Here is a 19,004-nt window from a genome sequence, read left to right on the forward strand (position 1 = left end):
ACCTTATATTATGGAATCAAAGTATAATTTATCTAACTGAGCAATTAGTATTACAAATAGTTATTTATTAAAGTATCCAATCAACAAGTACAATTCACAAGTACAATTTAAAGATATTTAAATGAAAATGCTGTCCTCACCAAGAGCGTCCAAGCAAGTAAACGAGGCAGTCCGACCGCGCTCTTTTTATAGGCTTACTCGGTACAATAACGGGGGGTCTGCTTATAATATATTTTGAAAAAAATGGTTAACTTGCAGGCACCACATTAAACATCTTACATTACACATACGTACATAATAATGTTTGTCTGGTTACATCTTGTGGGGTAATTTTATGTGTATCACAAAATGAAGTATAGTTCTTTTTTTACTCTTCACATCTCTAAATTGAAAATAAATATCACAATTGTATATTTTTTATTTATATTTGAGTGTTTAATTTACAAGTTTAGTCTTTTATCATTATGTTTTGCTTAGTAATCCTAATACATAACTGTATATATTTATTTAACACTAAATTAATGTGAATTAATTTTCCAAATCCGTTTTTATTTATTTCTTCTTTCAAGTATACCTTCTCAAGATCTCCAACTAGTTACCCCTTTTTCATGGATGGTCTGAAAAAGAAAAAAAATACTTGTGTGTACTTTTGAGTTTTGACAATGACTTTTAGAGAAAAAGTGACTTTTGAAACTATCAGTTGTGTTGATCACTCATCGCAGTTTTGATGTTGCCCCGACGAAGTTTTCAAGTGTATTTCAATGTAGAAAATATAGATAATATTTAAGTTTTCAATATGTAATTATTAGTTCAATAGGATCAACATTTTATAAAATCGTAAATGACGCCCACGAAGACAACAAAAACTGAAGTAGAAATGGTGATACGAAATAGAAAAACTGTTATGAAAGACGGGATTATGACAATGACGGGCATCGGTGAGCCTTCTGTATTCCACGCTCTGGTCGTGATATTTTTGGAATTCTTCGCATGGGGTTTGTTAACGATGCCCATAATATCAGTATTAAATGCAACATTCCCGGATCATACATTTTTAATGAACGGCCTCATCATGGGCATAAAAGGAATATTATCATTTCTGTCTGCACCGCTGATTGGAGCACTATCCGACGTGTGGGGAAGAAAATTTTTCCTCCTAGTGACTGTATTCTTTACGTGTGCCCCAATACCGCTGATGACAATCAATACGTGGTGGTTCTTTGCCATGATCAGTATTAGCGGAGTGTTTGCTGTGACCTTCTCGATAGTGTTCGCGTACGTGGCCGACGTCACCACAGAAGCAGAGCGCTCTCGAGCGTACGGCCTAGTGTCCGCGACTTTTGCAGCCAGCATGGTGATATCACCTGCCCTTGGTGCTTATCTGATGGACTTGTATGGCGAGGCGCTGGTTGTTGCCTTCGCTACGGCTGTCGCTGTTCTCGACGTATTCTTTATTATGGTTGCAGTACCTGAAAGCCTCCCTGAGAAGGTCCGTCCTAGTGGCTGGGGTCCTGCTATAAGTTGGGAGCAGGCCGATCCATTTGCAGCACTGAGAAAAGTTGGTGCAGACCGTACAGTGCTCATGTTGTGTGTGGCAGTGTTCTTATCATATCTTCCTGAAGCTGGCCAGTATTCTTGTATATTTGTGTATTTGAAACTAGTGATGGGATTTGGTGTGGTGCAGGTGGCCATATTTATTGCAATTGTGGGGGTACTTAGCATTGCTGTACAAGTAGTTTTAGGGTTCCTTATGAAGAATTTGGGAGCAAAGCATACTATAATGGTTGGACTATTGTTTGAGATGCTGCAACTGATGTGGTATGGATTTGGAAGCAGAACATGGATGATGTGGGCTGCAGGTGTGCTGGCTGCTCTGGGCTCCCTCACCTACCCAGCTATTAGTGCATATGTGTCTGTGAATAGTCGAGCTGATAGACAAGGCGTAGTGCAGGGCATGGTGACTGGAGTGAGAGGGCTCTGCAATGGTCTTGGTCCTGCCATGTTTGGTGTAATATTCTACCTGTTTCATGTTGATTTGAATGAAGAACATGCAGTCACAGGAATTGAAGGCCATCCAGATGATGATAAATACATAAGAATGGTACCTGGACCACCTTTTGTGTTGGGAGCACTATTAGTTATATGTGCATTGCTTGTGGCGGCATTTTTGCCTGAGGATGGGACTCCAACTGTCCGCCGATCTCCCCCTGATTTACGGTTTGAAATGGAACATGGACGCCGAGTTGCTGGACCTCTGTCCCCTCTGATGGCACCTGAGTCAGCTGCCCTCTAGCTAGCGGCCAAAGCTGGCAGAGCTGCCAGTGTTTAAGTTCTCCGGCTGAGAGTGGGGAAGGAAGAATGCATTTAGCAAAGTACCAAAGCAAACTCAGTGATAAATGTGAGTTATTTCTATGACAGTATAGACTACATTCCGATATCCATCTATTTATGTGTCACTGTTATTTTTTATAGCTATTTAATGACTGTTCTTCAATGATTCTCCAATGCTCGGGGTGCAAAGAAGTGTTACAATAAATCATTTGAAATCATTAGTAATCACTATATTCATAATTTGAGCTTATATCTTCTACTTACCTTATTTACAAATAGATAATAAGGTATAGAGTGTGGTTAAAATTTGAAATATTCTTCAGTATTATTTACAATTTAATTTTCCATATAATTCAAGATTTATTTATTTATTTGAGCAATTGTGTTTAAACTCCAATACTGTATTATTAGATGTAATCATTAATTATTTTCTGATGTAATGTTACTGATCACCACTGCACTTGACTCATCACATCCCAAAAAAGTATTAATAGAAATACAAATATACTTTTAGTTACTACTAATTATTTAAATTGAGTTAATTATTATTATAACTTGTTGACCTTATTTCTCTTTATATGGGTCTTCAAAATAAATAGTAAATAGGTTTTCATTTAACATCAAAATGACCTATGACTTGCATATCCTATTCCTTAAAACAAATCTTTTGTTACCCCCCAGTTGTCTTCTTAACACTCTGTGAAAGTTATGTTTACCAAAACTGTTAAATTTCAGCCTTCCCCTTGGCTGTGGTTGATGAGGAGTCCAATCTAAGAGAATATTTACATCTCTGTAGTCATCCATTCTCAATAAATGTCCTGCCCATCTCAATTTTTGTCCTTTAATGAAGCAAACAATTCATTCAGGATTACCTTTGGAGGCTCATGATCCTTTTTTAGGTGATAGCTACCTCCTTCATCCTACAATGGTCTAATCACATTTATATTTTAAAAAATTAACTAACAAAATTACTAAGATTAGCAAAGAAATTTAGTATAAAGATTATTTTTGAGTGATATCCCTCACATCTAGGATTAAATATTCAAATTTAATAGTCAAAGTCAAAGTCAAAAAATCTTTATTCACTGTAAAACTTTATAAGTTATTTAGTGCAAGCCAGGATGAAGTACAAAAGTTACAATAGCATTCAAATGAGTAACACAATATTCATTAACAAAATTTAGAACATTAATTCCAACTATCTTTATCATTCAAATAATCTTTCACGCTATAATAGGCCTTAGATGTTAATTTATTTTTTACGATACATTTAAATTTTTTTATAGGTAACATTTTAATTTCATTTGGGAGTTTATTATTAAATACAACACAATCCACCTTAAAAGATTTAGCAATTTTACGGAGCCTAGTAGATGGAATTGCGAGTTTATGTTTGTTTCGAGTATTGACACTGTGTACATCACTATTCTTTTTAATTTGGCTAATATTTTTATGGGTGTATAGGAGGTGCTCGTATATGTACTGGCAGTGTACTGTCATAATATTTATTTCACTAAACTTTTCTCTCAATGAATCCCTTGAACACATTTTATAGACTGCTTGAATTGCTCTTTTATGCAGCACAAATTTGTTTTCAATATCTGCAGCCCTACCCCACAATATAATTCCGTAAGACATGACACTATGACAATAATTTATATTAGTACCTCCAAATTTATGGATGTGCTAAAAAATAAACATTCTCCCTTCAGCAATCACAAAAAAGCTGTCAAATAACAGTTTTTTTGTGAGAATGTTTAAAAGCAGTTATTTGACAGCTTTTTTTATAGTATTAGTTGCTTTAGACCTTTGCCTTTTAAAAAGACTTACATTGAGCCCCTACAGTATGCAGAACTTAATCTGCTGTTTTGTCACAAATTTAGGTGAATTTTGATAAGATATTAATAAAAGGGCTGGTAGGGTTTTGGAATCGATCCCCTATATGGGATATTTTCACAGATGAAATAGTTTATAGTTATTACTCCTAAAGTTTTATTACTACATGCTAGAAAAATGGCAGAAGTCTACTTTGATGGAATTATTAGTTAGTTTTGTTTTATTGTCTAAAAATGTGAATTATTTTTTATTACCTGTTTATTACATGCAGTTGTATATTGCTATCATGTTATATTTGCTGTTCAACAGAATTAACTTGAATGGAGTGTTTGATAACACTGTTGGAAATAAAACAGTTATACATTTGTTATAGAGTTTTTGGTGCTATTCTTTCAGATTCTATCACACAACATAGTTTTGTATGAAACTATTTGTTTTATTTCTGCACTTCCAGCTTTTATTTGGCAGCTTTGTAGTGTTGTGACTAAAGCATTTTTTTTTTTGGCTTTTCTCTACCAAACTTGGTAATCAGTGCTTAGCACAACAACCCATATTTTTGTCTCTTTCTTTGTGTACTGTTTGTCTTGTTGCTTTTTTAATTGTATTTGTCAGTTCCATATGCTACAACTCATTATTAGGGTTCCATAGCCAAATGGCAAAAAACGGAAAACTTATAGATTCATCATGTCTGTCTGTGCATGTCATAGCCACTTTTGTCCAAAACTATAAGTTATTAACTAACTATAATTAATTAACTATGCAACGCTCCTGTGATTCCTCTGGTGGTGCAAGAGAATGTGGGCGACGGTGATCACTTAACAACAGGTGACTTGACACTTGTTTGTCCTATTTCATAAAAAAAACTATACTATTGAAACTTGGTAACAAGATGTATTCTGTGAACCGCATTTAAGTCTTCAAAAATGATATTGAAGTTTCTACATCATTATTTTCTAAACTGAATAGTTTGCGCAAAAGACACCTCCAAAGTGGTAAAATGACAAACAACTTCTAAAATAAGAGAATGGTAAAACTAAAAAAAAATATGATGTACGTGAATCGTGTGAACATGATCTAGTAATTAGTTTTGTTAATACGTATAAATGATGAGAGCTCATTTGCACTGTATGATTTTGAGATTTTTTGCCTTTTCCATTTCAATAATTTTCCTTTGTATATAAACTTTTTTTCTTGTGTTATTTGCTGCTACGGAACCCATGGGAATTCATGGGCGAGTCCGACTCATATTTGGCCCCTTTTTTATTATTATCAATATTATATGCAGATGATCTGTTTGACATCAATTGTGTAATGTCCTTGTTCCAAACTACATATTAGATGTTCTAAAGGCTGTCAATGATTGTGTAATATAACTGGTTTTTATTGTCGAAATAGAATGAATATTCGGAAATTCCTCAACTAGATTATTGTTAAGAATAATAAGTTTTCCTGCTATAGAGGTTATCATGATAAAACAATATCTGTTATTTAATCACACGCGAAACTCTTTACGTTTGCTTAATTAAATTGATCACGATAGTGATTAAAATCATAGGTCTCAGATCGTATTAAATGTGCATCGAACTTTTGAATCCTTTACTTATGCTAAAGCAGAAACCAATTTTATCTTTTTATTTGACGAAAAAATAACGCAACAACGTCATTCTCAAATAAATCAAGTTCATCCAAAAGAGAAGAATGTAAGGTATGTGAGCAATGTCTGTTATTTAACTCAATACATAACAAAACATTGACATTGACCCGAATTGCGCGGGAAATGAGCGTGTTACTCGCGGCGGCTGTATGCAGTGCTGCAGTAGCCTGCCAGTCGATACAAGATCATTAATTACACTATAAGTAATAAAACATTTAATACGACACATGCAAATCAAATTATCGCGTTGAAAATATTTTTAATTATGGCGAGGTTGTTCCGTAGAGCCTGTATAAATCTACAGGTGTATTGTAAATTATAATGAAATAAGAATAATTATATATTTCACAATTATTCAATATCACAAATATTCACAAAATAATTATATATTTAAAAAAAAGTAGAAGGCATTACGTCGCGGCAATGATCTACCACTCCAGTACATATGGACATAAAATATAGGCACGTCTGAAAGAAATTTAAGAATACCGATCCGTACTGATTCAGATCCAAAATTAAAATAAGTATGGGGAAAATAAGAAACATTCGAATTATTTATAATGTACATTGTGCTATCGTGCTCGTATGGAAAAGTTTGAGTGATATTGGCATGGTTCCAGATACCACATGTGCTGTGTTATTGGTTTAAAGACGAGTATTTATCTATATTAAAAGGCATAAAAGGTATTTATTTTCTCAAAATTGATTCCTTTAGAATTCTTTTTGATGTCATTTCTTATACTACTACCGCTTCGGAAACAAATGGCGCTCTGAGAGAGAAGAAGCGGCGCAAGAAACTCTCCCAGTTCCCAGTCCCTTTATATCATTGCAAGTCAGCTATACCAAATACAGCTGAGGTACAAACAAACCAACGTACTTATAAATGACCAGAGATTGGAACTTGTGAACACTACGGTATTTTTGGGTATCACGTTAGATAAATAGCTTCAGTGGTGTCCGGATATGCCCAACTAGCAGATAGTTTATTAAAGAACAAGGCAAAATACGTTGGAGATTAAATTAGACTGTTGATTTTTGCTTTGATTTTCGGTCCTTCAATGAAGCATCGAAAATGAAGTGTCTTGGTGTTCATGTGGTGATGAAATTCACTAAACGCCCGTTCGTTTTCATCGGCATCGGTCTTTCAATATAGTCATCGTTTATCAGCAAAGATTCGATTTAAATGGTTATGTAAAACATTCGTACCTATCAATACTATACATGGCACAACTGAATTCAGCAAACCAAAACAAAATGCAGAATGATTAGGCAATTTTAGATGATTATAATATATCAACATTTAAATAATAAGAGTTCTTAGTAATGCTAAATAATGTTGTATAAAAATTTTCACCTACACGTTTATAAATAAAACTCCATAACTTTACATCTATTTAAGTTACTAAATGTTATAATAAAGAAAGGTCAGATTCCACAGACAAACCATCTTGATGGTATTGTGAGACCATTATTTTATTTAGTCATTGTAATGTCAAAGCTGTAATAAATAAATATATATAAGATCCGCTGTGTATATTTATAATCTATACTAATATTATAAAGCTGCAGTGTTTGTTTGTTTATTTGAACGCGCTAATCTCTGGTACTACTGGTCCGATTTGAATGATTCTTTCAGTGTTGGGTAGTCCTATGCTATAGGCTGTATATATATGTTTTTTTTTCAAAATTAGGGATCCGTAATAAAATTGCTATTTTGTAACTCAAGGTGTAAAATCGAAAACCTATTTTTGCGTGCGCTGCAAAAACTATTGACAATAGAACAAAATGATGTACAGGCTATAATATAGGCAATATTTTATTACTTATAAAACTATCGCGTGAATTATACTTTATATGGCAAAACAACGTTTGCCGGGTCAGCTAGTAAATAATATCTGATTATAATTACGAAAGTTGACGTTTGCTATATTATAATATTATCGCGTAGCACAGCTAGTCAGAGATCCCGTAAGTATCAATTAACAAAAAAAAATTGTAACTTGGTGGGCTCAAAGTGACGATCAACTTGACCGGGTACGGTAACTTAACGGCCGTTCCCAATATTCGTCTTTCTCTTACTTGTGATAAAAATCTTAACTATCGTTGACTTTTCTATCCCAATAAACTTATCGACGGTATATCCGTGCACGCTGACTGTCAATGGAATGACGTATAGCTTACCAGCGATATAAAGTTTGTATGTAAATTGCAATTCACGCGTCCCAATATAAGGCGATAAGAAATACTTATCGGGTATATTGGGACAGCTTCAGATTATTGACAGCTAATTACTGACAGTAGAAGGTAGTAATTTGTCTCTATCTGTAGATAGTATATTGGGAACGGCCGTAAGTAACTTATTATCGTAACTCGTATGCAAACTGTGAAAATTACGATTTGGTTATTTTCACAGTTTCAACATGCGTCCCGCATGTTCTTAACTGTTGTTCACAAGTTATCGGAGGTGACACTAAATTATAAAACCGGCCATGTTTCAATACTTGTACGCACCGTGTCCTGTCAACGTATGCTAGTAGACATATGAACGTTTCTGATAACTTCATTTGCCTTCCACAAAAAATTGCCATGTAGATATATGTACAGGGCACAAACCTGTGTTATTTCGATGCAAGCCTTTATAACAGGCTCAATGCCGTGAGAGGTTTAGCACTTTTATTTTTGAAAGTCATTGGCTTCAATATTACAGCGCAAAATATTGATTATTGAAAATTGTTTTTGTAAAATATGATAATGTTTACGACGTGATAATATTATCAATGGAAGCTTATGACGAATACAGTATAATACCAGTATTACACATTATGACTAATGTCGCTTTGTCTGTATTAATAACTAAAGTTACCAGTGGGAGGCTCCTGTGCACAGGATGCAGTCGTGATGGGTGGTGGTGGTACCAAAGGGGCACCATTATCTGTCGGGAGCCAGTACAGTGCTAGCATTGTTGTTTTAATAAAATACTTATTTAAGGCTACTATCCCAAGCAATCGCCAAAATAGTGCATAATTTGTAACAATTTCTTGGCAGTTTATATAAAGCTTATATTTTTACAAAAAATAATGATATATCGACAGAATATGAGAAGAAAATACATTTTTTCTTTACATTTATTTTTTTTATAGACAGTGCAAAAAAATCACCAAACTACCCCTTACTTTACAGTTGGAGCAATGCTAATTATTCAATTTAGGTAAAAATTGTATGAAAATTTATTAATTGTACACCAACACTATTTAACATGACAAAGTTTTGTAAAGAAAATTGTATAATGCTTGTAATAAATTAAAGATACTTCTTATTTTGAATTAAAACTATGGCGATCTTGTGCGTATGAGGTAGCCTGGCTCCGAACGATTCCTAGGCTATCTGCTCGGTCCCCAGCCTTAATAGAGCAGTTTTCATGGACTCTAAATACAAAAGTACATAATTTAAAATAAATTATACTTTGTTTAGAGCTATTAAAATCACGAAATAAGTTTCTCTGAATCAACGCAACCAAGCAGGCGTGAGGTTGTCGGTACCTATTCTTTCCTTTGCTGGAAAGAAGAAGGTGCTGTAAAGGCATAAAAGGCATTTATTTTCTCACTACTACCGCTTCGGAAACAAATGGCGCTCTGAGAGAGAAGAAGCGGCGCAAGAAACTCTCCCAGCATTCTTTTTTTTGCGCTCTTTTCAATAAAAAATATACAATATTGTACAGTCATTTCTATCGCTATAAAATAATCACAATCTAGTCCCAGGCTGTCCGATCATTTAGATATTCAGCAGTGGAGTAATAGCATTTACGACAGAGCCATTTTTTTATAAAACATTTAAATTTATTTATAGATAATGCCTGAACAGTGGCTGGGACTTTATTGTAGAAGTGTATACATTTACCCTTAAAGCTATTATGTATCTTATGAAGCCTACTAGAATTAGTTACAAGCAATCCCTTATTTCTAGTGTTGTAATAATGAAAATCACTATTAAGAGCAAAAAGGTGACGATTTTTGTGAACATATATTAAATTTTCATAAATGTACTGACAATGATAAGTCATAATATTTATTTCTTTAAATTTTTCTTTGAGAGACTGTCTAAAACCAAGCTGATATATACACGAACAGCTCTCTTTTGCAGTGCAAACACTATATCAATGTCAGCAGCATGACCCCATAGTAATATACTGTACGTCATGATGCTGTGAAAATAACTAAAGTACACTAATCTAGCGGTCGCAACATTCGTGTACTCTCTAATCTTTCTAACTGCATATGCCGCAGAGCTGAGTCTATCTGCTAGATGGGTAATATGTGGACCCCACTGAAGCTTTTTATCTAACGTGATACCCAAGAAGACCGTAGTGTCCACAAGTTCCAATCTCTGGTCATTTATAAGTACGTTGGTTTGTATCTCCGCTATGTTTGGTGTAATGAACCGTAAACACTTTGTTTTTTTACTGTTTAAGTGCAGATTATTCGTTTCAAACCAACGCACTATCTTTGAGAGTGCATTGCTTACCTCGTCATCAATATCCGCACGCCGCTTCACTTTAAAAATAAGTGAAGTATCATCAACAAACAATACAATCTCATGGCTATCATCTACCACAAACGGTAGATCGTTTTTATATATAAGAAACAAGAAAGGGCCGAGAATAGAACCCTGTGGAACACCTATTCCCACAGGTTTACCCTAAGACCGTTTGCCATTTACATCGACTATCTGAACTGAATTTTAACAGATTTAGGGCTCTATTTTTCACTCCATAATGTTTTAGTTTTAGGAGTAAAGTTTCAAGTTTCATGTATGTATGTTCATCATAATAGGTAATCAGATTTTTAAAATTAAAACACGGTCCGATTTGACAGGAGACTAATGGACACTAAATTGTTTCAAAACGATTTCATAGTCTTCATCTATTCCGTTTCTTTGTCACACCTAGTTTTTTTATGTGAGGATATTATCTCCCTTTCACACAGGGTTCGTATTCTACGGTAATGTAATGTAATAAGTTTATGGTTACGCTTCACGTCCGTATTGCCCAAAGCATGTATATGGGAATTATCAACGGAAATTTGATGCATAAGACGTTGCAAATCAATTGTTTACCTCGTGTAAGAAGTAAGCGCTCCTAGGAGCAAGATAAATACATGTCAACGTTTTATTATGTATTTGTGTGTCATTATCGGCTAGCGGCCTCATATTTCTTATGACCTGACAATAACAGGAATGTATTATGGGGGCAAGGTGGCACAAGGATTTCAAAGTCAGAATAAATCATAGCAAAAAAGTGTTGATATTTATTTGAAAACAAAGAATATTGCCTATTTCAACGAAATATCAACTTGTTTTGGAATCTTCCTTCAAAATGCACCATCGTAGAGCGTGGGGTGGGCTAATGACTTATGATGCGAGAAGTACTTCAAGCTTTTACCATGAACAGTTGTAAGCTATTCTGACAGAGGTTTAAGCTCGATCGAGTCAGTGAAAGAGATCGTGTTGGAATAGTGCTGCTTTCCTGTTGAGTGAATTGAATTAATTATTTAACTATATAGGCCATAATTACCGAATGTAGTATATGCACGCAAGCGTTCATTTATTGACGAAAATAACATTTTAAAGACTAACTGTTTTGTTATTTCCAACGACTGTAGTCTAAAGCCTTTAGTATTACTACTGCCTTAAAGCACTGTCTAGTCTCTCATTAAGCTCAGCTTTCTTGATTTGTGATGTAATGCTATCATTTAATAGTCAGACATATCAGTGAATTGCAAATTATAACAATTGTTCACTCGTGAGCAATTATTAAAAGCAAATCTATGACGTGGCCATGACGTCAGCGGAGATTCGTGACTCCATTTTGGACAATAGTCTTACAAAGAGTTGCAGTTTCCTATTATCTACCCACGTATTCTTACAGTACTAAATTAAGATACTGAATTCTTTTTTTGTGGGTTTCCATCCGAATAGTGATTAAAAATTAAAGCTCCTTCCACAATATATTCTGTTATTATAATTTTTATTTGCCATCCCTTCATAACTACACTCAAAAGTAGTTATTGAGAGCAATTTAAAATTCATAGCTAACCTTGTGAACAGTTTCAATTGAATAAATAATCAATAATAAATTCTGTTAATCTCACGTTACATTTCGATACTAAAAGTTAATCTATTTATTATAGTCTTTATCAATATGGAATCTATAATACATAAAATATATATTTATTACTAAGAATCTATTTGTTCAATGAAATTATATATACCCTTTTAATATATTTTTATTCCAATAACTTTAAATAATTATACTTAATCTGATTCAAGATGTATAAAATAAAACATAGAACAAGTTATGGAATGACACCGGTAGTCTGATATAATAAACCCTTTTAATATAGATATAAATTTTATAATAATGATAAGACTTTGATGGTATTCCATTATTTAATTGATTCTGTACGTAAAGACTACCTATATAATATCTGTTTTGATTTCGAATCAACAAATTCGGAAAAGCAAAACAAATTATATATCCATAGTGGTCGAAATGGCTAGATTGAAGTAGATTCATTTATATAGATTGAAGTATTTGTGAGATCTCTTATAAATAGTCTAACCGCACTACCCTCATTGGGGAGATGTAAGCTCAACCATTTTCATATCATTCAAAGCACGCTATCAGTACCCGTGTCATCTGCATCATTGCTCAGAGCTAATAATGACTTCTACGACAGACATGGCAGACAGCACTGGACTGGCGGCTGTCAAAGTGCTGTTATGTATTTTTATATTCGCCAGTTTGGCGCTGTTAGCGAGAGTCTGCAGTACTAAAACTAGTGATGACAACCTCAGCAAACATCGATAGATGGTGGGAAACTATTTACAAAAAAAGTGTACTTAAATACATTGATTCTTGAAGTATAAATAACACGGAAAACCAACGAAATTAAATCAAAATGCAAAAATACGTCAGAGTATTGTAGGCTCCTCAGCTTTGGTATCGTTCGCAGCCATTTGTATTAGACGTCAAAATTAGTTCCCAGGACGCTCGCGAGTGGCGCTCCAAATAGGCACAAAAAATTTGCTGTCACACATAAGGATCAGCATGTCCAGTGGTATTTATACAGGCCAGTGATGTGAAGTGTTTGTGTATTTAAAAAAGTAATACATGATTCCTGGCTTTTGTAACAACAGTACATCATTCCTGCTTTACGCGGTGTTTGTATACTTACCTACAATACATATTTACAGTCGTTATGATGTCAATAAAATAACATAAATTCAGTACGATATAATACAGATTAATCTTCCTTTATCGATTTGCTGATTATTAAAAACGTGAGTCGATATAAAACATTGTAACCGTATTCAGTTATAATTAATAATTTAAGTAAAATGTTTTTGGCCTAAGTTATTGTGTTACACGCGAAAAATAGGTATGTACTACTTTATTATGTGAATGGTTGAGTGTTAATGTTATTGCTTTTTTTTATTTGATACTTTTTTATCAATCAAGTAGTTGTTTGCCTGATAGACAAAAATAATAGTTAACTTATATTTGACGCTTATGTCAAAATTATTGCTTGGAGTTAACTTTTGGAATACAAGTACAAACAAAACAAAAGCTTTTAGTTGATGCTTTGTCAAAAAATATATTTTTATAAAAAAATAGCTACATTAACTGGTTTAGATGTAGCTCAAACTAAATGTTTACAAGTATAATAATAATACAGATTATATTTAATTACTTATAAGAAATACTGATTTAAATGTAAATACATTTGTAAAATAGTTAAGTTAATAAGTTTGTTTAATTTGATAAGTGTTGGGTTGTTGACATTTTATTTATGTTGGCCGCGGGCGTCGCGAGAACTATGTGGATGTAATAAACATTAGCCCATTGTATTAACACCTAAATAGTTATTTATCTAATATCAAAATAGATTTAATGTTTTAGATTTTAAGTGTATAGTATAACCGATGTGCTTGTTCTCAAGCTGTGTTAAACGAATTATTGGTAATTATGTAAGTTTGAGTTTTGCATCTTACAAACGGAATAGGGGAGATACCCTTCGACGAGGTTAACGAGTATCAAAACAAATATTCATTAAATAATATTTGTGACATTTTTCATTATTATTTTAATTAGTTTTTCTTAGAAAAAATTATATTTTTACTAATATAATATTAGAATTCGATTTCAGGCTGTAAGTAAGTCTTAGAGTTCTAAAGCTCAGAGGCGAGAAGCCTTTATTAGTGGCGCAAATTTATACAAACAAAATGATTAACTGTGTTAAATATACTTTATAATACTAACTTGTCTTATTCTAGCGTTACAAAATAAACCCTGGCGTTGATTACATAAATAGCCCATTATTGCTTATTTTCACTGAACTGCGCTGTCAAATCCATTCGTATTTTAAGTAATAAGCATTACTTTAGCTGTTAATTGCATTCATTTTGAGACGAATTTTGCCCAATATATATATACACTTATGTTCACATGATATAAGAAGAAAAAATCGTGAAAGGGAAACAAAACTAATTTTCTGCACAGTTGAAGTACTCATTGGGATTGTTTTGTTCCTACTTCTCTGATAGAAGATTATTTCTTGGCCAAATATTTGTCATTACTGTATATATATATTACTATTAGTAAAACGGGGTAAACAGGGACGATTAGAAAGTTTTAAACCAAATGTATCTTTCTTCTTAGGACCTGATTATATTTTAATAGATTTACTCCGTCAGCTTAAATTTAATGAATTCCTGACTTTCCCTTAAAATACATTCTTTTCAGTTGATATTTTTAAAGTATTACAGATGTTAATCGGCAAATACATATAATTTATCTTTTGTGGTTTCTCTTAAGACTCTTTGATTCAGCGACAGTTTCCTTCTTAAATTATTACCCAAAACAAATGTACTTTTGCTATGAAATCAAATAACACATAAAAAACCGGTGCTTTATGGCGCTTAACTTTGACAAAGTTTTTTTGTATTATTCGTGGCGTGGATACTTAGTGTTGATAGTGCATAAAACAAAATATTACCAAGTATATTTAAAAATATTACTCCTCCTATAGCCGTAAATCCTTATTTAAATACTATTTTATAGTGAGCTTTGAATAAGCTCTGTTGTGATTTCCCTTGTTATCCCACAAATCCTTAACACCCCTTTCTACGGAGGTAGCTAATTATCCGCCTTTTTAAATAAGTGTAATACAAGCGTTGCTGGTCGTTTCATAAAAATACCTTGAAAACATTGTCACGCTATATTGTCATTGAAGATCTCAATTAGCGTTCTGCAGTTATTAGTTAATAATAATTTCCTATTTTTTTCTTTGGGCAACGCTAAAATATAAGTTACAGAAAGTAAAATGTAAACATTTGTCGGGAGCTTACTTCCGTAACTACAATGAAAGATTGTCTGTACATATAAGGTATTAAACTATATTTTGCACTCTATAATGATTTCTCGCCAAAACCCTTCTTAAAAATAGAATATAATACTTAACCTATTTTATATGGGAACTTTTAAAATTGTCAACTTAATGCGGGGAAAATATTATTGTAAATAGTAAATAACCTGTATATTATAAGACGAAATTCTGCATTTCTAGAGTGAGGTATTTATTTTCCTTCAAATATTTTTTATTTAGTAAGTACAAAGATTATCTGTGAATGGATTATGTGATATGGTAAAATTACCGTCGACGATAATACAAATTATTTTAGCACTAACTGCTTCTTGAGTTATCCCACGGTGAAATAATGTACCTAAATGTTAATAGATACCTACCTAACAGTTTTGTAAATATTTAAGTAACAAGCAACGGGGTTTGCTATTCGTTACAAATTTAAACTGCTAGATAAAAATAATATTAAATGTTATTTTGGATTTGATACAGGTTTTTTTTTAAATCAACTTTTGTGGTTAGTAGTTACTTATATCAAAATTTTCCTTACAGATTAAGATTTTTGGTAAATATTGTCAGTTATTGTATAGTATTTTTATACTTCAATCGAAACATTGTTATAATCTAGCAGTCTAAATTTGACAACGTAAATGTGACAATTATTAATACGAAACTCAATATTACCTATGTTGCCTCTTTGTTGAAAATTAATAAATGTATGTAGCTAATTGGTGTTTTATTGTAAGTACTTCATCGAAACCACCCACAAGTATTTAATTTAGTTAAATTGAGTGTTTTAAAAATAATGGGGAACCTACTGGTAAATGTCACTAATTGACTAATTAGACCAGTGTCGATAATTATTGAAACCAAAAACAATAATAGTAGGATGAAACCCTTTGGAAATGGAAGAGAATATAACAAAAGTAAATTGCAGACGATCTGAGGTCTGATCTGATCTAAAGTGGAAAAGGGGGTTGTTTAAGGGTAAAAAACGGTTAATCTCGATTTCCGGCAAAACTGCAAGGCCTATGGAAAAAAGTTAAATGGCAGTTAAAATTTTTGTTTTCACACTTTTTTCACATAATCTCAAAATTTATGTGTAAAATTCAAATAACCAAGTTTTTGGTTTTTTATTTTTGTTACAAAAAAAAAATACAGAGTTTGCTGAAAAGTTACTTTTTTATGTCTCAAATACACTAATTTATTTGAATTGAAATATTTATTTTTTCACCTTATTTTGATTCATAAATCAATACAGAACCCTTATTTTCAATCGATAATTAATCCATCAAAATATCAGCTTTTTTCAAAAAGTTGGTGTGTTTTCTGTTCGTTGAAATCTCTACTTTACCATTATGTGTAATTTTTTTAAATACACACTACAATGGTAAATGTTCGGAAAATTTAAGCCCAATAAAAGGCATTCATAGAGAGCATTCATACCTGTTATTCCGTAGTAATAAAAATATGGACCAACATGAATTAAGTGATTTTTATTTGAAATTTCGAAAGAGGCAACCAGATATATACATTTTTGCAGACAACTCATTTTTGGACTCCAAATAGGTTTTGAGGGATGAAGTTATTAAGGACACATCCTAACATAAAGTTGAATGTTGATGTGTGTACTTTGTGTTTATTTATAGGTATTAAACATTCAACTAACAATTGAACTTAGAACCACTCTCAGACCTGGCAATCACTACCTACAAATATTAAATAATCAGACCGCTACCGTCCCACAATATCAAGATTTTGCTAATTTATGGAATCATCAGGCGGTAGCTACCTACACTAATGTTAGTGGCCGGCTATATGAACAATGCTGGGCTTTGAAGCAGTACAAAATCAATTAAAAAAAAAGAAGCTGAAGAATTCGATCTCGTGATTTCGGTAAACAAAGTTCCTTGACCACGAAATCTTAGATGTAAGATAATATATGTAGATATATCGCATTGGTTATTACTATTTATTTCACCAAACCTAAGAACTTCTTAGCTCTTACAACAACTTAACTCTAAAACTGTTCATTACCTGCCACGCCTTTTGGTCTATTCAACAGACAATATTATTATTCAATGGAAATGGTTTCATATTATATTTTGACAGCTGGCGCCCATTTGATATTATTTTAATTTCTAATTGTAACCATAAATAGTTTTGAGCGTGTGTGAGCAACACTCTGTGAATATTTTACGGCCTTACAAATAAACTTGGTATAGTTATAACTAAGCATAAACAAAGAATATACTAAATGTTTACAATATGGGTGACAACACTGTCAACACAATGATAATTCTGAAGTTTTCCGAATGACAAGCTGCCTTAATAAACTGTGCAAAATAATGTCTATTTGTAAACATTTTACATTTTCTTGGTTTATGATTAGTTATAACTTTATGCCAATTTTAATTGTAAGGCCGTTAAAGTATTAATATAAGTAGGTACAATTATAATAAACTTAACTGTCAATTTGAAACGCCTTCAAACTTCTAGCTAATGATTTTCTCTACATTTTTTTCAGGTTGGTGGTAATTACTGCCCGAGACCAATATAATATTCAGTTTTGATATTATGATATCACTAAAGCTTTCACTGGCGACCAAATGTAAGATATCGTGTAACCTTTTTTCTGAGATTTGAGAACTGTGTTTATGGATCACCTGATAAGAATAATAATAATGATCCTGATAAATAATAAAAGTAAATATTCAACGCTTTCTTCGTTCTTTTGAAGAACTATAGGAATTTTATGCCTAGCTTTATCTAATTTATAGAATATAATAGAAATATATTTACCATAGGGAGTGATATCATGACAAATTGCAACAACTGCACTTGGTCAACGTTATGAAGCTGCAGCATTTAGTAAAGGGGTTTTGACATGGGGAGAAGAACTAATACGAGACTCCAAGCACATCTTTTAAATCATAAAACAACAATATTGCTAAGCCCAGCTTAACTCTAGCTATCCTATTACATAGCCCGTAGCCCGTAAAGTTTACGAGTATTCTTTCTTCTTGAACTGAATGAATTCTGATCACAATTTTTCTTGAATTATAAGTGATCATCGCGCGAGGCATTTTTCAAGAGTAACTCGTACTTCGTACGTAATTGCTCTTCGACAATATTGTTCACACTTCGGTATTCGACGGATAAGTGACGGACCAAGTGTGATATTCCATTCGTTCATGGGTCCGCGGAACTGCATGCTATGAACACCCAACGGCCAGGGCCCAGTCGATCTTCAAGGACTCCCAAAAACATTGAACTGAAATAAATAAATAAACTGGTGGGAGTTTACGTGAAAATCCACGACTTTCTATACGGAAAAGGGCAGCCTTACTGGAACTCCCAAAGCGATTATCCATGAAATTTTAAAAAAGGATCTAAAGTTCCATTCAATCATAATTTAAATCGTTCAAAAACTGAAAGTCACTATGTTTGACACAAAAAAAAAATTGTGAAACGATGTTGGAGCGTTTTCGAACTGTGAATTCCATTTTTTGGAACGACGAGGCTCATTTCCATTTAAACGGGCACGTTAACAGGCAATACTGCTGTTACTGGTCTCGTAGATCCCATAACCCTCGACTGAAACACCAAAATACCATGTCATTGCAGCAGGCTAACTGACACCTGGCGCCTTATCCACCATATTTTTTCGAAAATGCTCGGGGCCAGGCGCCAAATATCAACAGTGAGAATTATCCACGCATCATTACGGAGATTTCTTTTTGCTGAACCTGCAAGCTCACCCA

The 19,004-nt window shown here is 33.1% G+C and overlaps 1 protein-coding gene across 1 annotated transcript; it reads left to right on the plus strand.

The window, feature by feature from the left end:
- The first annotated feature begins 692 nt into the window (after positions 1 to 692).
- LOC126965031 (hippocampus abundant transcript 1 protein) lies at positions 693 to 15,968 on the plus strand. The gene has a single exon (XM_050808455.1). It carries the CDS (start codon positions 842 to 844, stop codon positions 2,291 to 2,293), a length of 1,452 nt encoding a protein of 483 aa, XP_050664412.1. The 5' UTR covers positions 693 to 841; the 3' UTR covers positions 2,294 to 15,968.
- Positions 15,969 to 19,004: the final 3,036 nt, after the last annotated feature.

Source organism: Leptidea sinapis, chromosome 6 (assembly GCF_905404315.1).
Source record: "Leptidea sinapis chromosome 6, ilLepSina1.1, whole genome shotgun sequence".
NCBI classification, from domain to species: Eukaryota; Metazoa; Arthropoda; class Insecta; order Lepidoptera; family Pieridae; genus Leptidea; species Leptidea sinapis.

What these genes read in the sequence shown, in the direction of transcription:
- LOC126965031 (XM_050808455.1), top strand. Translation starts at nt 842, where the DNA reads ATGACGCCCACGAAGACAACAAAAACTGAAGTAGAAATGGTGATACGA.